At 44.6% G+C, this 22,340-nt stretch overlaps 1 protein-coding gene across 2 annotated transcripts; it reads left to right on the plus strand.

Moving 5' to 3' along the window:
- Nucleotides 1-6,111: 6,111 nt before the first annotated feature.
- On the plus strand, nt 6,112-21,808 carry LOC115036385 (SLIT and NTRK-like protein 3). Of its 2 annotated transcripts, none has more exons than XM_029494563.1 (7): nt 6,112-6,239; nt 9,264-9,544; nt 9,726-9,977; nt 10,217-10,332; nt 10,608-11,534; nt 12,935-13,154; nt 19,246-21,808. In XM_029494563.1, exons 2-7 carry the CDS (start codon nt 9,329-9,331, stop codon nt 20,386-20,388), a joined length of 2,874 nt encoding a protein of 957 aa, XP_029350423.1. In that variant the 5' UTR covers nt 6,112-6,239; nt 9,264-9,328; the 3' UTR covers nt 20,389-21,808. The 2 variants fall into 2 exon arrangements, with proteins under 2 accessions (XP_029350423.1, XP_029350422.1); XM_029494562.1 differs by having other exon boundaries at nt 6,131-6,369.
- The last annotated feature ends 532 nt before the right edge of the window (nt 21,809-22,340 follow it).

A 22,340-nucleotide genomic window follows, 5' to 3' on the forward strand; every position in this document is an offset into this window, starting at 1 on the left:
TTTAATTTTTTAAATGGGGGGAAGTCCAAAACATGTCCCCAAAAACGTTTTGATCAACGTTATCAGGTCTGTTGAAAAAATTGATATTTTACGCGTTTCAGGAAATACGTCACAAAATGGCTCAAAATGGCCACCGTTGAAATCCAGAAGGTCCAGCCACGTCGAGCTCCAGATTGGCGTAGCCCATCGAAAATGTGTACACAGACGTAGTTTCCCCTATAAAAATTTTCAAATGAACTCTTGCGGACACACAACCTGTCTCCAATGGTGGGATGGGAGGTGAACTTTGAGGTTTTCAAACCCCCAGCATGTTGTCCAATCCGGCCCAAATTGGCCACAAATGATCACCTCCATGTGTCACTACTACGTTAGCGCCACCTGCCCGACACCGGAAGCTGCCCTCCATTTCCACTCCTTTCACTTCAGCAAACTTCTACAGTGTGACTTCACGTTCATCTCAAGATTTTGAAAGCAAAAAGCTGTGAAAATATTTTTTGTACTTCCTGTTTGGGTGTGACGGCGGCACAAACGTTGGTTCTGTTTCGTCGGGTTTCCCCATAAACTAAAGAAGTCCTCACAACTTCAGCATATGGTCCAAATTCGCCACGCATGATAAAACTCCCGCCCTGAACACGAAACCGTGTCGCCGCTCTATCCGAGCTCCACCTAGTGGACACAGTAAGTCGTCCTCATAACGCAAACATCGACCGATTCCGTGTTCTCCACGTCGTTCACTGTGAAGCGATGTTGCAAATGGGTGTTTGTATTTTAAATCTCCTCAGGTTACCATATGAAACGTATTGCCAGCTATAGTCACATTTTGCTCCACTTTGCTCCACGAAAATTCCTCTTTAAATGCACCTGTGGACAGCTACAAACCGGGATAATTGGTTTATGGGCCGCTAGGTGGCAGGCATAGGCCACTAGGGACGTTGGGTTAATTTTACACTCGATCTTTGAGGCTGGCCGAAGAATTACATGCTTCTTATACTGCTATTATGCGGTTACCAGCTCATTGTTTTTTTCATTCAGACATATTTAAATTAAAATGGAGTAAAACATATTATGAAAAAAAATATTTAGCAAAAACTAAATAAACACGGAGCAAATAATGGAAAAAACAAAAAACAAAACAACAGGTGTGTTAATGAAAAAAGATTTGCGATAAGGATAAGACTGGCTCAGTGACTGGATCGATAACATACACTACTCCATACCTCTAATAGTTAAATACAGAACTCTTATCATGAATAAGCCACATTGACATTTGTCCAGTGCCCTTCCTCAGCCTCCCTTATGCAGAGTGTCAGCATTTCACCCCTCCTCGGTGCCAATATGTCCTCCCCCTCACTCACCAACTCTCTCTGTCTCTGCTCAAAAGCCAATCTGATTTGCCCCTGGGCTTCTGTCGACAGAAAGAGGTGATAAACACTGCAACCATGACAACCGGTGAGCCAGACACACGCCCCGAGTTCCTGTATCCTAATGGCTGAGCTTGGCATCTGCTCCTCCTCTAATTCATCGAGTCCAGCCTTCACCTGAGCCAATATTAATACACTTGGGAAAGAAGAAGGTGCTGTGGTTCCCTCACAGTTTGAAAATTTTCATCCTTATCATATGTACATCCATCTGAATGAGAGATGAAACTCTATGAACACCAAATCCTACACAGTGCTTAAAATAGACCCGAGATTGCTCGCTAAATAAATATTTCCCCGGCTTGATTGAGATTGCCACAAGTCTTGGCATACTGATTCTACAAACTTGCTTTAAAACAGTGGGACATAACGTGGAAGTACTGAGCTGGTACTCTCAAACATATCTTATTGATCTCTAACAGCGCCCTTGTGAAAATACCATGAATGATGTTTTCAGAGCAAAAGTTCTGGCAGCGGATACACTATAGCAAGCACAGAGCCATTGCTGGGCTGAAATTGCTGGGTAGTGGTAATAGGGAGGATAAGCAGCCTATTAGAACTGTTTGAAAGTGTTTTTATGCGATTTTATGTGACTCGCCAAGGGAAAACTTTCCGAGCAAAAACGGCAGGGCTGCTCTAGTGATTGATTGGGTAGGCCTCTCTAAACCGTGAAGCTCCCTTTTAATGCCAACACATATGGCATTTTCATGGCAAGCATATTGTATTAGTGCGCCTGCAACGGGAGCCATCATAATTCCCCCATTTTTTGCCACCTTTGTGCCCCTCTCTGTGACTGAGGCCAAATTGAAGCTCAGATCAGACACCTCGGGCCTCCCCAGAAAAATATGTCTGTGATGGAGAAAACGCAATGTAGAAAGCAGCCAGCTGAATCATTGTCGGTATTATGAATTTGTCCCCCACGGTCAGTTTGCTGTAGAGTCATTGGAGGCAGCAGCAGCCGCAGCAATGGGTCTTTACCTTAAGATTCAGAGGGGGCTAGGTTCCCATAGCAACTGATCTGAATCCTAATTAAAACAGGCAATTTGATTAATTAGTTCAACCATGTGTATATATGAGTATGTCGCATACCCCTCTGTATGTGGCATATGTGTGGGAGTCATGTTTTCGTGAGTCACCGGGAATCTTGTGTGTAGTTATGCTCAGTGAGGTGGGGGTGTTATGTGCCTATATGTATGTGCTTGCGGGTTTGTGTGTGTTCGTGAGCCTGTGGGTAATGCTGTGAATCACTACAGTGTTTTCAGTGACTGTGTGTATGTGTGTCTGTTTTCATGCCCCTCTGGAGGCTTGTCCTTGCCTGCAGTCCCACTGTGTGAATCAGAGGTGAGTCCTCTGGAGATGCCCTTTGCTTTAATCTGGAGTTAATGACAGAACTACCTGCCCTCATGGCTATACTCCCCCACTCCCCCATATCTATCCCCTTTATAAATGTGTTTCTCTCCCCTCTGTACCTCCTCCCACCAAATCCTGCCCATCCCTCACTACGTGTCTCAGCCAGTCTTCTCAAACCCCCAAATTCCCACTGCTCATTGTCTCTGTTTCTCTGTCTCCCACCACTGCTCCTCTCTCCCATCGCCCTTTTTATTTCTTCCCACAGTGTACTGGGTGCCCTTGCCTGCCTCCTTGATTGCCTCTTCCCACTGAGTAATGAAAGACTGGGTGCAGTGCTGAACCCAAAGAATCCAAAAACATGTGTTCAGAGAGAGCATCACAGTATGTGAACGACATACAGCTTTTAAGGAGTTTTTGTGACCCTGTTGATTGGCAGAGGAGGGGAGCAAACCACGTTCTTACTATCTAGTCAGTGTGTTTGCTTGTCCTCAGCTCAGAAGTGTGTCCTCATTCAGGCTAGTCCCAGTAGAGATCTTGTGAGGAAAAGTATAATTGAAGAGTGCTGCAAAAACATGACCACTTCCTGCCATATATCCAGTGGGGGAAAGGGGAAAAATGAGCAGGGAGAGGTAAACAAAAAGGGAGAAATCAAAGCATGCTATGGAAACCAATCCGAATTGACCATTGCCCATAGGAGAGTCAAAGTTAGGATATAAATAAGGAAGAAAGAGAGAAAGAGGGCACCATGGCTGCATAGTGGTTATCGCTGCTACCCCACAATAAGAAGGCCGTGGGTTCGGTTTCCGGCGTGGGGCCTTTCTGTACAGAGTTTGTATGTTCTCCCTGTGCCTGCATGGGTTTCCTTTGGGTACTCCGGTTTCCTCCACCGTCCAAAGACATGAATGTTTGGTTTAATTGGTGACTCCAAATTGTCTGTAGGTCTGAGTTTGAGTGTGAGTGTTTGTTGGTCTCTGTCTGTCTCTGTATGTTGGACCTGCGATGGACTAGTGACCTGTCCAGGGTGAACCCCCTCCCTCACCCAGAGTGAGCTGGGATTGGCTACGGCAGCCCCCCATGACGTGGAAACAGATAAGAGGTAGAACATGAGTGAATGAACGAGAGAAGGAAGTGCAAGAAGAAAGAAAGAAAGAAAGTGGAATGCAATAGAAGGGATCTAAAGTATGATTTGACAGAAATAATTTAGATGGGAGAGAGGGAAAGGCTTTGGAGAAGGAGAAAGTGGAGAAGGAAGAAAGGAGAAGTGGTTGAAATGAAACAGCATGAATCCTCATCCATTTCAGCCAGCACTGGACAGCTCCACAGACAGCACTAGGCCAGTATAAATAGATCCCCTACTTTAGAGGCCCCTTCAATGCTCCAAAAAGTGCTTTATGCGCTCAGAGCGGCTCCTGCCTCTAGAGAACAGACAGGCAGGTATCCAATGGTGCCTGATAACCATCTTCTCTCAGTTCCTCTCCGTTTGTTTTCTTAATTTAGGGAAACTCCGCTGTTCAACGCCAGCACCACAGTGCAGAAAACGGGCATTTTTTTTTTTTCTCTCTCCACATTCTCCGTCACGGCCATTGTTGCGCTCTGAGGTAGACAATATAGCCCCAGGTCTGGGATTATATTTGCCCTTACTGTGAATCTGGATTTCTCAAGATGGAAATAACATCTCAGCCACCAAAACCAATGTGTGGTTGAAGCTAATTTATATGTGTCAGCTGCAGCCTGTGTGTCATAGGTGACTTGCCTGTGCGGATCCCAGTCTGTGCACAATCTCCACAAATGCACATGATTGCATGCGTACACGACCTGCGTCTGCCAGCCTGTTTCCATTGCAAGTGAGCATTAAGTAGCCTTGTGGGGAGGCTGTAAAACAGCCTAATGCACCTGAGAGCCATGAAATCTATAACCATCATCTGCATCTCCCTGATATTACTGGAACTGTCTCTGTTCCTGTTTCTGATAGGAATCTCCAGGGATAGCTTTCCTCTCCTCTGCTGTTGGGAGAGGAAGGAGAGGAGTGTGTGCAAGGGAGGGATGCACCTCTCCATTTCCTCAAGGTGATTCACCTTAATGCACGCTGAAATCAATGTGAAATTGAACCGAAAATTGAACTTTCAGCTCAGTAATGTGGAAGACATGTTGTTATTAAATCTTTTGCTATAGCCATGAAGCTGACTGATATCTGAGCGCCTCAAAACACCTGTTTACCAAGCAGCCCCACGCACCATGGTGTCCTTGATGGGGACCATGCTGCTGCTCCACTGAGGAGGCTTCACTGAGGGCCTGTAGCTGTCACTTAACTCGCATCATTGATGCAGCAGCTGCCACCTAGCAGGCTGCGATTAGTCGGTGTAGGTAGCTAAATTCTTTGGGGGTGGTGGGGGTGGTGGGGGTGGTGGTGGGGGGGGGGCCTCATTGATCTCAGTCTCCGTGGCATCTGTTGCACCCGCCGCCTCCATTTGGCGAGACAGGTATTGCGAAGCGGGCCCAGCAGACTTCCAGGCCTCCCTGTAAACTGCCCCCCCCCCTCCTCCTCCTCCTCCTCCCGGGTTCTCATGAAAGTCACCACAGTTTTCTCTACTGATGCTGCGTGCGTGTGTCCTGCGTGCACTCTCTCGGGCGTGCGCGTGCGCGACGAAGCCAGCTGGCACGAGTCGCCATGGTAACACACACACACACACACACACACACACACACACCGGTTTTCACGAAATCCGTCGGTGCTTAAGGACAAGGGGAGAGATGAATAAACTAATGAGATTATAAATTATTGTCGGTATAGCTGAACAGTCGGGGATTTTTGCCAGACTGCACACGCGGGCAACGTGAGGGGAAAGTTTATGGGGCCCATTGTCTGAGACTCTGTTGTGTCTCCTGTAATCTGTTTACGATGAGCGACTGAACCGGCTGCTCTGATGAGGGGGAACCCACCCTGCGCGCTTTTATTCCTCTGATACAAACCAGCAGTTACGCGCCGTCTTATTGCGTGATTAAGTCCGCGCCCCCTCAACCCCATCAACCCCCCACCCCCAAATTCCTTTCTCTTGTATGAATTAGCCAGTTGTGTTTGAGATGAAGGGAGGATTGTCCATCATTACGCAGACTACAACTCCGCGCGTCGGTCTCTCCTGTCCGCGGTTCCAGTGCCGCAGCTCCCCCGGGCTGCACTGTGGAGAAGCGGACCTGCATCCTAAAGCCAATCGGTTTTTTCCCCTCCCTCCCCCCTTCTCTCTCTCTCTCTCTCTCTCTCTCTCTCTCTCCTGGTTTTTATCCTCCACCTCATTGCAGTCTTATCACGTCCCCCCTCTTGCTCTGGTCCCCCCTCCCGCCTCAGAGGCGACAGGAGCTGAGAGAGAGAGAGAGAGGGAGGGAGAAGAGTGCGGCTGAATGTGAAAGACATGTCGACAGTCAGCCTCTAAAGTGTTTTCTCGGTCGTTCCCTAATTCTTTGGCGTCGGACTGAGTGAGTATTACCCGCATCCCTGCTCTGCTAAGCGTCGCTGTGTGGATCAGAAAGGCTGGTGGGGAGAGACAGACAATGGGGAATGCAATTGGATTGCGTTACTCTGCCAAGGATTTTCATACATAGCCTGGTAAATGTCTTAATTAATAGGTTCTGTTAATGACTAGGCTGTTTAATTGGTCATGCTTTAATTCTGCTAACTATTGCAATTTGTGGGCTGTAATGTTTAGGGATAATTGATTTTCTTGCAGGGCTGTGGGCTATCCAGGCTCATAGCCCCACACATTTGATCACTGATGCTGCTGCTTGCCTGATAGTGCGGGTCTGTGCTGGGGAGCAGGGGCCCATGTAAAAAGCCAGTGTGAGGCTTGGTGGGGTTCTGTTTGTGTGTGTGTGTGTGTGTGTGTGTACTTACGGACAGAGAGGTAGAAACAGGAATTATGTGACATGAATAATATTTTGAAGAAAAAGCAGTGACCGTCATCTGTGGTCCGCTTGCGTCAGTGTGCAGGTCTGGAGGAGAGAGGAAGGGAGAAAAAAAAAAAAATAAAAAAAAACAACTCAGTGTCAGAGAGACTCAAGAAAGACAGGGAGGGAAGCCACACCTGTGTCAGGCCTGTTTTCAGATGGACTCGAAGTGATCGATCGATCGATAGATAGATGGACAGATAAACAGAGTTTTCAATTCTGCTGTGCTGTCACCACTCAACACTTAAGTCCTTTCCTCGCCTGTTAACATAACGATGCAGAGCTATGCCGACTGCTGACTAGTCCACTCGGCTGATTGGAGAAAGAGGCTTGACTGTTGACTGTGTTTCTTCTCGTTAAGGGGAGATGGCCATCCACCAAAGCAGAATCTAACAGGAGGGATCCCAGTGGTCTATCTGGACTCAATGTTGATCTCTTCTATACGGGGGGGGGCATGGGGCCCAGCAATAAACAATGCATTTCTTGGATGAAAATGAAGATCTACTGAGACCCCGAGTGGGTTGTGTTTCATACTGTATTCCAGTTTGTCAAACTCTATTGAGCACTGTGGCATAGATTGCCCTTTATTCCATGTATGAAGCACACAGGCTGAGTTATTACCACCTCTATCTCACAGGGAAATCACGTTATTTTCCGTCTGTCCATGATTTTATAACTAAGTAGGATGGTCCAAAAAGTCTGTTACGAAATGGACTGTTACAAAATCCCACGCTCATCTACACGTGTCTGGTACTTGTTTCTGTTCTTGGCAGGCTATTAAAGCATACTTTTTGGATATGGTTGACCTTTCAAACATAGTTCTCGGAAGATGCACACACACAGGCATGCAAGTTGGCTCCAGCGCTGTTTTTCTGTGATGAAGGCGTACATTGTGTGCAGGGCAAGAGGAGGGCTTTGATGTAATCAATATCAGATTTCAGCGGTTTCACTGTGAGCTCTCATCCTGAGTGGCAGCCTTGACTGACTTCTCACTGCTTACGCAATCCCACTTCTCTCTCTCCCACCTCACCTGTTTCCTCTTCCTTTGTACCTACTCTCTGCCCATTACTCTTCCTTTATCTGTCTGTCTCCCCTTTACTCCAGTCCTTCGCCTTGTTCCCTACTCTTCCTCCCCTCCTCCTCCTCCTCCTCTCATTTCTACCTCTCCCTTCACCACCCCACTTCCAACCCCACCTCGTCATAATCATCTCTGTGATTGCTCTTCCTTTCCCGGGCGGTGATGTTTTCACTGCTGCCTCCTTGTCTAACTCGCTGATGCCAGATTATTGCTGTATGATTACAGCTACCATACCATCATGATCATTATTGCATTTTGCATGGCAGTGTTCAACACTATATGAGTAGATCGAGATGCTTTATCCAATTTAGATCTTATTAAGTCTTGAGAGGAAATATCTCCATGCAAGACTCACATCTGAGCTGGGTTTTTGTGTGTGTGTGTGTGTGTGTGTGTGTGTGTGTGTGTGTGTGTGTGTGTGTGTTCCCTGGACGACTGCTGCAACTCCATTCTGTTGTTACTGCAGTTCCACTCTTATGGTCACCATCATCACCATCATCATCATCATCATTATCATCACCACCCCATCACTATCACCATCAATTCATATTCCTGCTGTACACTGGATTGCCTTCACAGAAGCCCTTTTGAAAATGTTGAAGTTTTGATTTACAACAATGTTTTCACTCCACTGTCATTATCACAATAATAATTGTGATAGGACTTGATGGCTGTTGATAACCCTAACATATTCTGCTGATTGATAATATGGGTTATTTTGTGCCTCATCCTTCTGTTCTCCGATTGCCATTCATCTTATTAAATGGAGCAGTTCATTAGACCAGAAGCATTATGAGTTTGATTTGCATCTACCCATATTCATATCGCATACATTAGAACAACACATGCATGACATTTCAGCTTCAACGGGCTTTTGAGAATACAGATGAATATATTCATCACAAGCTTCTCCCCACCAACATCACCCCACTAGTCCAAAAAAGCCACTATGAGAATGATAAGACCTAATTCACAGGTCAACTAGCCCACATGTTTGTCTTTGCTTTGTGTTTTCGGTGTCAGTATTTGAATTTTTAATTCAAAAACAACATGAAAAATGCTGAGAGATAGATCAGGGTTTGTTTTTTTTTTGTTGTTTTTTTTTTCAAATGTATTCAGAAACATTCACCTCATTGTTTCATGTTCTATGCATATCTTTTGTGTGCTTACCATAGCTTAGATCATATCGGCGCGCTACTGTGGCCTCCAGTTGGCCTATACATCATTATTCCAATGTAATGTATTAATTTGCCCATGGCACTCCAGTCTGTGTGATTTAACTTTTATTTTCTGACTGCTTCCGTATGCTTGTGATGTATCATCAATCTGATTCGTCCTGAACTGACTTTTGCAGTTGCTTCCCTGGCTGTTTGCCCTCTTTTAACCATGTTTGTGTGTGTGTGTGTGTGTGTGTGTGTATGTTCATATGTGTGTGCATCTGAATGTATGCATGCATGTGCCGGGCCTTTGCCACGCAGTGCGGTGAAGGGCCGATGTCAGGCTGTAGCCCCAGGCTGCTGAGCTGAGAGGGAGAAGCAGGAGGATGCAGTTGGCCACTCTGGCAGTGGCCCTGGGGTGTGTGTGTCTGTCCTGGGCGTCGCACACCCCCACCCCTACACCCACCTCCACACACACCCCTCTAGTGGACAACTCTGAGGAGGAAGTGGACGAGCCGTGCTTTGAGCCTTGCACATGCGAGGTCAAAGAAGGCGTGCTGCACGTGCACTGTGATGGGCGGGGCTTCAATAATGTCAGCCAGGTATCACTCTTGCTTATTTTTATGCAAGTAGAACTGCTTGGCATTTTATTGCTCTGTCACTTACAGCAATAACATACCGTATCTCCATGTCTAATATCCTTTTCGGCTTATGGGTGTTTTTAACTGTTAAATTCATGACGATTAATAAGATAAGTAATTAGACCCCTAATTGATCACCCAGGTGTCACAGTCATGGGTCCGCCCCTTCAAACTCAACCTGCAGCGGAACTCACTAAGGCGTCTCTATAGCAACGGGTTTCAGCACCTAGGCAATGCAGTGTCGATAAACCTTGGCAACAATGCACTCCAGGACATCCGAGTGGGAGCTTTCCATGGGCTGGCCAAACTGAGACGCCTGTACCTCCACGAGAACAAGTTGGAGGTCTTCAGAAATGACACCTTTGCTGGATTAGAGGCTCTGGAATACCTCCAGGTAGGCTCAAGATGATAATCCTTATCCATTATCCATGATTGAAAGCATTATTGACAAAGTTGCACAACAGCACAATGTTTAGCTGTGAGAGAAATAGTCAGCGGTTTGCAGCTGGTCTGGTTAAAGAAATTTTCTGTAGCTCTCTGCTCTCCAATGAAGAGTGCTACAGCTTTCACTTCAGTCTATTTTTCAACCACAGCAATTATATGTTCATCACATTTTCGCTTTCCTACCTGCAGGCCGATTACAACGTGATCAAACGAATAGACAGCGGTGCTCTGAGGTTCCTGTACAAGCTTCGGGTTCTCATCCTCAATGACAACCTGATCCCTGTCTTGCCCGCTCATCTGTTCAGGTTGCATTTTTTTTTTTTTTAAACTGCAAAGCTTTTGAATCATTCTGCCTGCGACTGATCTGCAGAAATATCAGCATCAGTCACAATTACCTGGTGTGCACCGTTGCTGAATTAATGTGTCTGTGGCATATAATTTCGTATCATAAGAGAGGATTAATCATAAGATAAAAAGCTGATTTCACAGAATGAAATGTGTGAACCTGTGTTTTCTCTCACTATCCCATTGTCCTTTCATTTAACCTGGCTCACTATCCCCCTCCTTCTTCCGGCACCAGATCTGTGTCTCTGACTCATCTGGACCTGCGGGGAAACCGTCTGAAGAGCCTGGCATATGCTGGGACTCTGGAGTACATTGGCCGGTCCCTGATGGAGCTACAGCTGGAGGAGAATCCCTGGAACTGTGGCTGCGAGGCAGTGCAGTTACAGCAGTGGCTGGGTCAGATCCCCTACACGGCTGTAGTTGGGGATGTTACCTGTGAATATCCCTTCCACCTTCACGGCAAAGACCTGAGGGAAATCCCCAGGAAGGAGCTGTGTGCTGATCTGCCAGATAAAGAGCTGCAAGGGGAGGGGGGTCCATCAGCAGGCTCGCAGCCCCAACATATCCCCCCCAACTCCAAACCCAACTCCCATCCTGGGCGAGTCAGGCCAACTAAACCCTCCTCTATGGTCCACGGCTCCCGTCAGAACACTCACACCTCCTCCACTTCGTCATCCTCTTCCTCAGCAGAGCGTAAAGACAGAGAGAGGCATCCAAGGCCAACTAAAAGGCCTCGACCCTCCAGAACATCCCCCACTCCTCGCAGCCTGATGCCCAACCAGAATCCCCCCGTGGCTGGCTACCAAACTCGACCCCCCATCCCCATCATTTGCCCCCTGGGCTGCACTTGCAACCTGCACATCACAGACTTGGGCTTGACCGTCAACTGCAAGGAGAGCGGCTTCCTCAACGTGTCTCAGCTCACACCTCGACCCCTCAATGGCCGCAAACTATACTTGATTGGCAATTTAATCCAGAGGATCTACCGCACAGACTTCTGGAATTTTTCCAGTCTTGACCTCCTCCACCTAGGAAACAACCGCATCTCGTACCTCCAGGAAGGGGCTTTCTCCAGCCTGACGAGTCTCAGGAGCCTCTACCTGAACGGGAACAACCTGGAGAGGCTCAGTCCCCACATGTTTCTGGGGCTGCAAAACCTAAGGTGCCTTTTTCTCTTCTTCCTCTTCTTTTGGATCACTTGCAGCATTTCAACCACTTTGTTGTCACAGCACTTCAAACAAAATCACAAACTAAAACCTCATGTCAGCTTAGGTATTTAGACATTTGTTTGTAAGTATGTGGAAATTAATTTCACTGTAATAGTGGCGTAGCACAGAGCAGAACATTCTGACAACCATTGTGCCAGAGTTTGATCGAAATGAAAGGTGCCCATTCTCTTCCAAGGATTTTCGTTTGTTAGTCACGCTGGCTGATGGTATGCTTCAGCCGAGGTGCGAGTCTGGCATGAGTGACAATGTGAAAATTAATGGGTTTGGTTTTTGTTTTTTTCTTTTTGCATACAGAGGTGTTGATAAGACAGTGAGACGTCTGGATGATGCCAGGAATTTGCCTTCTTGGAGAGAGGCTTCTTATAAAAACGATTCGTCAGAATGATGCATATGTATCATTGTCAGATTAAGCTTACAAAGATAATTCCTCCACAAATAATGTATACAGCAAATATCTTCAGTCAGCAATTGTATTTATTTAGTGTATTAAACGCAGGAGAGTTTGATTAAGACAACAGGTCAGCTTTGATGCTAAGCTACAAAGAGCCTGGAAGGGTTGGTGCTGTAGTATCTTCCTATTCAGAGCATAATTTAGTCTTTAGTTTTCAGATGTATTGTCACTTTATATAAAGGTAAGACAGAAAATATGGAGACCTGCTAATTTGACTGTTAGTTCATAATAAAGATCCTCTCAGAATATTCAAAAACTTTTCCTCTTAACCTGTCGTTAGCCTTTGTCAGGGACTGAGAAGTCGTTTAAACCAGATCTATTACTTAATTCAGTAATCTAAGTAGATTGGACGCCAAGCATTCAAGGGAAGGTCTCTGCACATTTCTATTATCGGGGGGGAGAAAGAGTAAAAAGACTAAGTTTCCGTATTTCAACTAGATGATCAGGCGTGCCGTGACATGTGTTAGGAGTCATCAGTGTGAAACGGCACAGTGTCCTTTTATACTTATCAGCTACTCAGCTGTGAACAGGGAAACGCAGTTTAAATCAAATTTCAGTTATGACTTTTTTAACACATAAATATTCATTGATGTAATTATGCTGAGGTGCAGAAGAGGCGCATTACCTACAGAGTACTACAAAATGAATTGCTTTAGAGATTCATAGTACTCTAATTAAGAATAAAAATAATGTTTTTCTACCGAGGAGACCTCATTTCTACATTTAATGTCTCCTCACTGTCAGATATCACTGATTATTAGAAGATGCAGTGAGACATTCTTTTAATATAACCATGTCCTATTTATCCACTTAGTTCCACAGTCAGTCATCAGTCTGCAGACACATGAACACAGTAACACTGTGTATTCTCCTTTATTTTAGGTACCTTTATTTTGAGTACAATGAGATCCGTGAAGTAGATCCTGGGACATTTGACTCCATGCCATCCCTGCAGCTCTTGTTCCTCAACGCCAACCTGCTGCAGAGCCTCCCCCTTGGTGTGTTCGCGGGGGTTAATCTGGCACGGCTCAATCTGAGAAACAACCACCTTCTGCAGCTACCTATGGAAGGCGTGCTCGAGCACCTCACGGGACTGGTGCAGGTTCGTGCAAACCAAAAGCTGCATTTACTGAATGACTGAGGTGGTTTCTGTGTGGGTGGATGCTTGAGAAAAATGACTGCTCTCACAATCTGCACGTTTGTAAACGAGTTAGATACCTGGCACGAGGCTTTTGACATATTTTGGCCGAATAACACACATTTTGTTGAATGGAAGGGGCTGGGTGAAAAATTGAGATTATTGAATTGGATGACCCCTGTTGATTTACTAAACGAAAATGAGCATAATTATACCGAGTATATTTATTTCAAATGTCACTGTGAAGACGCATTATATTATCACAGCTTGATGGAATAAACAAAACAAGCTGAAATCTTGGCTCGAGCCAAACCTGCATTTAAAACTTCGAGCAGCTCTTGATCTCCTGGTCTCTGGCACAGCTGCAGCATTCTCCATCACTAGCGTCGTCTGTTGTTTTTCAGAGCTGTGCTGTGGCATGTGGGACTGTGGTTGTGCCTCAGGTATTCTAATTGGAAAATTGCAATTGACTTGATTTGCATAAGTGGTCTTAATAAATCAGCAGCTCAACTGAAGAAAGCTGCACCTCTCAAGATTTTGAGTGTGCTTGTAATGAATGCACCTCTTAGTAAATAGGCTGCATAAACTACAGTATGTGTTAAATGCACTGTTCGTGCTTGGCCTTACCTCACACATTTGGCTGCAGCATTATGTGGCTGATTTCTGTACACAATGCACCGATAAGGACCAAGCCTGACGCGTTACAATTTTTTCATCCTGCCTCCTCTCCCTTCAGCAAATTTAGTGTACCAGGCTTTCCTCAGTGATCCAGAGTAGAATGAGGTACAGTGGGTGTGGATTACCACAAATGTCATTGTGAATTTCCGTTTTACTTTGCTCCATAAAAAATTCCTGATCCTAGGTAGTGTGGGTGAGACTCACGGTTCGCATGCTGTTTCTAAATGTTTGCTCAAGGGAAAGACGATGGTGTTTATGGAGCTGGAGGAGCCATGTAGAAGTGCATTATATTTTTTTATGCTGTTATACAGCTCTGATATCCCAGTGCATTAAAGCATTCACCAAATGGAAGTACACTGTGGGCCATATTCACAAAGCCCATCAGTATCACTATTGTAGAGCTCAAAATCTGTGGCACAGTAATTGAATTCATTCATTCATCAGGTTGTTATTACTCTGACAAAGCCACATTAGTGCTGCCCATGAGCTACAAAAAAAAAAGAAATAAAATAATAATAATGTGCTAATGATATCACTTGTAGACCCACTGCTGGCCTGTTTTGGAGCTTGGTTAGTGGGATTTCTGTGTGCTTGCATGTGTTTTTGGAGGCAGAGCTTGCACGGTAAAATCAAAGGGCAACGCAGATGGAAGCAGGATGAAGCTCGCAGCTGCTATAAAAAGCACTTGATTTTGACTATTATAAAGCAGCAGCATGTATAGTTTAGAGTCAGTGTTACCATCAAGGGCAGGATTATGTAGTTACACCCCCTCACACGGACTGATATTTTTGAAAAATATCACCTTGATGTCTATGTTATTAAAAGAAGTAACCATCGCTGATTCATTAAAAGAAAATGGTGTTTAAAGGAATTAATCTAGAAGATAATTATAAAATTAAGTACGATGAATCAACATCTGAGCGGCTGCCAGAAATATGTACAGTTCAGGAATACACGTCTTTCTCGGTAAACGTGACAACAACAACAACAAAAAGAAGTACGGTCGGGCAGAACTTGTACATCATTGGCAACTGCAGTGAAGAAATTTGCCCACAGGAATGTTTCACCTTGAATGATGTCAGATAGAAAAACAACGCTCAGGAAGATTGATGAAAACAATGCAGTATTCACCAGGGACCGGTTTGACAAGAAACCATCACATTTAATGCCCAATATAGCTACACCTGATTATTTTTACTTGACCCTTACAGTTTGATTCAGTCCACGATTACATTTCTTGAAGGAGTTTGACACATGTTCAAATAAATAATTTATAGGACAGTTCAGCAGTGTGGGAAGAAGCACTTATTCACGTCTCCACATGATATTAAGCTAGCGTCAGCATTTGCTTAGCGTAGCATAGCTTAGCGTAAAGACTGAAAACAGAGGGAAACAGCTAATACTGATCTGTTTTATCGTTAGCCTTCAGCAGCTCAGCTATGATACACAGCATGTTAAAAGTTTGTTGAAGGAAAGCTGCAGATAGTGATGATGTGTCTGTAGTAGGTGGCATGGTTAGGTCAACTATATAACTTTTAATAGATTATTTACTGAACGTAGTAACTGATGAAAAACATTTTGTTGCAAAGCAATTACAGCCACCATGTCACTCAAAGCGTAATTAAGCTTAGCGGGATTCAGTTTAGTGGAGCTACATGGCTAGATGCTAGCTTTGACATTATCATGGCCACCAAGAGTTGCATTAACATTGATTTAATTCTAAAATTGAACTGAGCGAAAGTTATAGAGACAAAAATAGAGTTGATAATAAACCCCAAAATCTCCTACAAGATCAAATCTAATTTAATACAACGTCCTCAATTTTCACTTCACTGTTTTACATCAAATTTAGTAGATATCTTGTTTTTCCTTACGTGGTTATGATATCCGTTCGCATCAAGGTTCACACAAATAGACCATGGACTGTCATTTGAGAAGATTTCCTCCCAGGGTCCCCCATTTGATAAGATTTCACATTTTATTGCACAAAGTGGCATCTAAGGCAAAAGTAGTCTCACGTAATGTTGTCCTGTTACTTACGGATGGAATCACAGTGAAAGTAAACGATTCCCATTTTAGCTGGGAACCCTGAGGAACCTCCTCCACTATCCCCGGAGGATACGTTTTTGCTGTGCACAGCAACAAGTCAGATTTTCTTGTAAATATAAACCAATATTTCACTTAATATTTCCCAGTGCTGCTATGTAGAATAAAGGTATAATTTTCTCATGACTGAAAAGCAATTTAATAAGTTAATAACTGCCTCTATTCAGTTAACAATGAGAGCGGATGATATAACATAATTAGTGTTTGACTTATTCCATCAATTTTTCAGTATCAGTATGTTAATAACTCACTTAAGTATTCACATTCACACACTTGATTACATTTTCTATCCAACTAGGTAAAATGTTTATAATTTTTGGGACAATATTTATTTTTCTTTTAGTATTTATTTGTATTTAATTACATTTTTGGTCTATATGACACATTAGCTTTCTTTCAAACATAAAAAATGCAGACTGCAAAAAGATCTGTTTCTGGGGAAAAAAAAACAAATCAGTTTTTTAAATGGCAAAGACATAACAGGTTTAAGACAGTCTATTATTTCATGTCTCTGTACCACCATAGAAATTTTGTGACCATCTTGTACACAGAAAACCCAGATATCTAATGTAACAGCGTTAAAAAAAATCAGTGTTTGTTTTCCCCTTAAAATAGAAGATGAAGAGCTTATTTCTAAACTCACCATGTTGCACTTATGTTCAGCAATCACACAGAGCCAGCGATGCCAATTTCTCCGCTGACAATAGTGCCAATGGACCAGAAACTCTTGCTCTTTGCTATTACTGGAGCTCTCTTTCCACCTGCATGTAACACAAACTACTGGTTTGAGCAAGTTCGTGCCCCTTCTCAAGGGGTCGTTGAAGTCACTCCAGAAAATATGGGAAATCACTATCTCAGGTCGACAAGGCAGGCAAAAGGAGTATGCAATGAAAGTAAATGACAACACTTAAAAAAAAAAAAAAAAATACAACTGGATTTTACTCAACATCACAGAATAAAACAGTGTAAGAGAATCCATGAGTGAATTCGATTGTGTCAAGTTGCTCTTGCTTTGTGTTTTTAATTTATCACATATAGTGTGGCCATGACAACAGTTCCTCTGCATGCTTTTCAGAAAAACTAAAATTCTCACATACTGCAGATTCTTCTTCAAATGCAACTCTTTTCTTTTCTGCTCGGTGTTATTATTCAAAACACAATGAAACACATTCATCAGTATGGAGAGGGCCAGGCAAGCTGTCACTTAGGGGCATCTCATCAACAGAGACTACAGCAAAATCTCTGCACCAACACCTACCAAAACCCTTCTCGTATTGATTTTATTTCGCTGAACTAACTGGAGAAATGACTGACAGGATATCGCTGTTTGAGCAAAGTGATCAATTATAAGACACATTGCTCGCTGAGAACATCCTGAATTTTCTTTATCACTCTGAAATCAATTTTAGACAATTACTGCTGATCTTTGATCTTTGTCATAGTGATAAAAAACCCCACAAGAGTACATTTACTCTTCTGTGGCTGAAGTGCAGCAGTTTCATCCAAAATTTAAGTCATTATCAAAGTCAGGCTAAATATATTTTCGGGGGGGGGGGGGGGGGACATTTTCTTTTTGAATATGTAACATCAAATCAACAAATGTAACTTCAGATCTATGTTTCCATAAACAAACTATACTTTGTAATTTAAATTATTTTTCTAAAAGCGTCATTTTGACGAATATGTAATTGTTTGCATTTTCACTGCTACTCGCACCTGTCAGGTTCACCGGGGGTGTATAATTTCCCGCCGCTTTGAATGACAAGCTGACAAGAAACCGCGCACTGGGTGACCAGGCATAGAAATTGTAAAAGTGTGATATGTTTGGACAGATGTTTGTGAGCGAGACGGGGCTAGACCTCTTGAGATCTCTGTGAAAGCAAACCTGAAAATAAAATGCTTGAAGAACTTCAAACCATCTGGATGAAGGTAGTCGTGGAAGTCAAGAGCGGCGTTTATCAAAGACCAGTCATCTCGTTTGTCTGATGTTCGTGCACGCTGCATCTTAGCCACGCCACAATAGTGCAGAAACTTGGAAACAGCACTTTTCAAGCGGCCCCTTTAATATAGTGGAAGCAATTTAAAACTGCGGATGACTGTTGTTTCTATTCACCCTCCAGTCGCACTTATGTCATTATCAAAGCCACACAATGGCCCACAGTGGGCTAAGTTCAATAAAGTGAAGGAGCATCCTGTTGTTCAGCATGAGGCATGGGGAAGTAGTCGTGCCACGGCTCTCATAACAGCAATGCTGAATCATCTCAAAAAGCATCCATCTATTTCTGCAAGCCAGGGAGATGGTCTAACCAAATTAGCATGACAACATTTGTGCAAGCTCCTTGGAAGTGTGACAGAGGATATCAGCCTTCATTGCCAAAGTCATTGCTAAAGATATGGAAGAGATCAGTTCTGCAGACAAAACGGCTTCATGTAAATGATTTCCTTTGTGCATAATCTGCTTTAGCCATTTCAAAGTGTGGCAAAGTGAATATTTGAGTTTGTCTTATGACACGCAATCAATAGTTGGCAATGGGAAAAATGGATTTATGCGCACAACTATTGGATTATAGCACAAGGGAGAGTTGCATCACATCCCGTCTATTGTTAACAACAAAGTGCTGTGATATTCTCACTCCTCACACACAAAAAACCTGTCGGTAAGTTTTGTGAATAACCACTTATGTAAACCATGAGTGCTCTCTGTTGTAAACCGAAATATTCCCATAACCTGCTGTAGTACATGTGTGAACAGCTTTTCACAGAGCACGTGTGGGTGGAACAAGGCGAATTGGTCCCTACTCAGACTGTTGTCTATTATTTAGAAGATATCATACCTGTGCACAGCCATTCAGTAAATCTAAGTACCTCAATGTTATGATGTTATGATGAACCCCTAATGGCATGCCTTACATTAATCTGCACTATCCAACCCATGCATATTTCAAGAAATCATTTAGACACACTGGCCTTCGTAAAAAAAAAAAAGCTGTATTCTACTATGCATATTATAATTGTACATATATTCCTGCTCGGTGTTTGTGAAAACACAATTTCTCTTGTTGTCATCTTATTAGAGTGTTCAGTATTGGCTTATTCTTCCAGACAACAGACATTTACCAAGTTACAAATATACACCACAAGCCTATCAGCAAAGGATCTATTTATTTATACATTCCACAAAATGATTCATGTATTTGCATTGCATGGCAGAACGGTAATTAGTCTGCTATTACACCGTGACAATGCTCTGTGGTGCTATGTATTTCTCCAGGTGGACCTGCAGCAGAACCCGTGGGAGTGCAACTGCGAGGCAGCTCCACTGAAGCGTTGGCTAGAGGGGGTCAGCGCCGTGGTGGTGGTAGGGGAGGTGGTCTGCCATACTCCAGAAAAGACCAAAGGCGTAGACCTGCGCTCCCTCTCCATGGAGCTGCTCTGCCCTGAGCTGGAGCCCCAGGAGGGCCAAGAGCAGGAGGAGCAGACAGCTACCTCCACAGCTACAGACAGAGGTGTATCGGTTGGCTCCCCTGACCCAGGAGTGGGGCCCCTGATCCCTCCAGGGAAGGAGTCAATCCCTCTGTCGGTGTTAGTGCTCAGCCTGCTGGTGCTGTTTGTCTCAGCATTCTTTGCAGCAGCAGCACTAATCGCCTACGCCCTGAGGAGGAGGGACAAGCTGCCGTTCCGTCGCCAGGGAGAGGTAGACTTGGCCGGCATCCAAATGGAGTGTGGGATCTTCACCGAGCAGACACACCACCACCACCACCACCATCATCACCACGGCCTCCCAGAGACACCTCCTCTGCCTCCACCTGAACACAATCACGTCTACGACACCATCCTCCCCCCGGAGGCTGCGTCAAAAGGCCCTGACCTCGCCGCAGCCTCGCTCATCTGTAGCAACCCCGTCTACAAAGAGGAGCAGGATACGGCGGTGAAACAGCGACCACGGCAGCAGCAGACTTTTGCAGCTTCCAAAGACAGTGAGGGAGGGTACTGCTCTAACGCAGAGAAGGAGAGGGAGTGGACTCTGGAGGTGTCCTCGTCGCCCATCAACACTGTTACAGGAGCGATCGGGCCGCTCGCCGGCCTTCACGGGAATGGCATCCTCTGCCCCACCGTGATCGACAGCCAGGGCCCCACCCCGAAAGTGGAACTGGTGGATTGCCTCTTCAGACTCCCCACCCCAGAGTTCAGAGACCTGCCAGACAGGTATGCAAGGCCGCCGCCCCGCTACCCCCACCCCCAGGACTCCAAGCAGGACGCCAGGGCTGATCAAACGCTCGTGGTCACCGCCGTCAGCTCCACAGCGGGCGGTAGCAGCAGCAGCCAGAGCGAGCAGGGAGCAGGAGAGCAGAGAGCCAGACTGAGGACCACACCAGACTACATGGAGGTGCTGGACCGCTCTTACCAGTTCTAACAGTCCTCCCCCTCTTCCTCCCCCTCTTGTCTCCTCATCATCTCCCTCTCTGGTGATGAATCATCCAGTAACAATGACTCCTGTACAGAGGCTGGCGTGGCTTTGAGAGGAGCCTGTGGGGGAGTGGGACTACTCTACACACTATGTTTATTCCTGGATAACGAGCTGAGGCCAGTTTTTGTATTTTCCCCACTACTGGCATATAGGTTTGGCAAGGATTAGCTGATCCCAGATCTCTGCCTGGAGGCGAAACTTCAGCTGCAGCTACAGTATATTTTTTCCCCCATTACACCTCACAATCGAAAAGAACCAAGGCTCTTCTTTTTCCCACTCAGCGCCACATTTGAGTGGGAGAAAGCATGTCGGTGGGCCTTAATGTTCATGTTATCACTTTGAAAGGACCTGGGTGCAGGTGAAACATACCAGCTCTTTGCAACATCCAACACAGAGTCATAAACTGCGGAGCGAGCTGGGCGGACGTGCAAAAGATGGGGAAACGACAGAGACAAAGTGAGAGGGAGAGCAATGACTGAAAACAGCCAAGTGCCTTAGCAATGAACAGCCAGCAGCGTGGTCAATGCTTATTTTTCTATGAATACAGATCTATTTATCTAAACAAAGAGGTTTGACTACCAACGGATGGGACACTGATGGACAGCTGAGACTAAAAACCAATCAAAGCCGCCGAATAATTGCATTCCCTGGATGAGCCAAAAAAATAATGATATACCCAGTTAGTAAAGGAGTTGTTTGTATGCGGTTCAGTTCATTTTCATCTCATCCAGTTAACTTAATTTGCCTATCTAGTTGAATTTCTACAGGGCTAGATGAGGGACTTTTCCTGAACAGTTGGTTTGCAGTGTGCTGTCTGAAAGTATTTTAAAACAAAGCTTCTGCTTTAATGATGGAAAGAATAGAGAAATGTTTTCTTCTTTTTTTGAATGCAAGACAAAACAAAGGAAGGCCGACGTACAGAAGGACACTGTGACAATGGATGCATTTTGGATTTCTTAATCAGCTAGACTTAATGGGGCCACAAGGACCTCTGCTCCACCTTTTCTTTCATTGGACAAAGGCACTGAGGTTATTGTATTGATTTTTAAGTATCTCTCAGAGGAAATTGGAATGGGCAAAAGAAAAGGGACAAAATTTCCAGGATGTGAAGGCATTTTTTTCTGTTTGTTTGTTTTTTTGGTCAAAAAAGAGAAAAATGACAGACACTTCTATCAACTATCGATTATTATCTTTTACGGAGGTACCTTTTTATGCTTTCATCTCCTACCAATAGTAGAGGCAGTTGTGAATATATTTATTCTTAGTTTTTGCGTGTGAAGCTCTCCTGTAAGGGATCATGTTATATTAATGTATAGGATGATTCTGCATCTGGTTCAGCCTTCTTACCGCCGACCCACAAAATACAATAAAGGGTGCTACATAAAACTTTTGCAATGGCACTTAATATGTCACACACGCACACACACACACACACACACATATGCCCTGACCCCCATAAATGCACACTCACTCTCCCTCTGTTTCCATTGCTGTAATGACGCATGAAAGAAACATTTCGAGGTATGCTAAGCCTGTAAGCCTGTCCGCACAGCATGTTAGAGAGATCAGATGAGAATTGAGCAAAGCTGAGCGCCTGCAGGATTGTTCACACACTAAAGACTGGCGGTAGAAGCTAATAGTGCGAAATCTACCACATTAATGGTATAAAATCAATATACTCTATTTGTGAAATGGGGACATGTAAGGCCGGTGGCCCCCCAGGGGCCAAGGTTGTGAGTCGCTCCATCTCTTTCCAGCTCTGTTTCTGTCTTAATGATTTTCTCCTTCTTTTTTCTTTGCCTCCTCTGCTTTCATCTCTCCATCTGATGTGCTCGCTCTCTTCTCTGGCTTTTTATTTCACCTTCCCTCTTTTGTTCTTCCCTCCATCCTCCCCTATT

This window comes from Echeneis naucrates, chromosome 22 (genome assembly GCF_900963305.1).
Source record: "Echeneis naucrates chromosome 22, fEcheNa1.1, whole genome shotgun sequence".
Taxonomy (NCBI): Eukaryota; Metazoa; Chordata; class Actinopteri; order Carangiformes; family Echeneidae; genus Echeneis; species Echeneis naucrates.

Coding starts and splice junctions, on each gene's coding strand:
- LOC115036385 (XM_029494563.1), top strand. CDS start 9,329: ATGCAGTTGGCCACTCTGGCAGTGGCCCTGGGGTGTGTGTGTCTGTCC. Junction 9,978..10,216: donor AGGCTCTGGAATACCTCCAG/GTAGGCTCAAGA, acceptor TCCTACCTGCAG/GCCGATTACAACGTGATCAA. Junction 13,155..19,245: donor ACCTCACGGGACTGGTGCAG/GTTCGTGCAAAC, acceptor GTATTTCTCCAG/GTGGACCTGCAGCAGAACCC.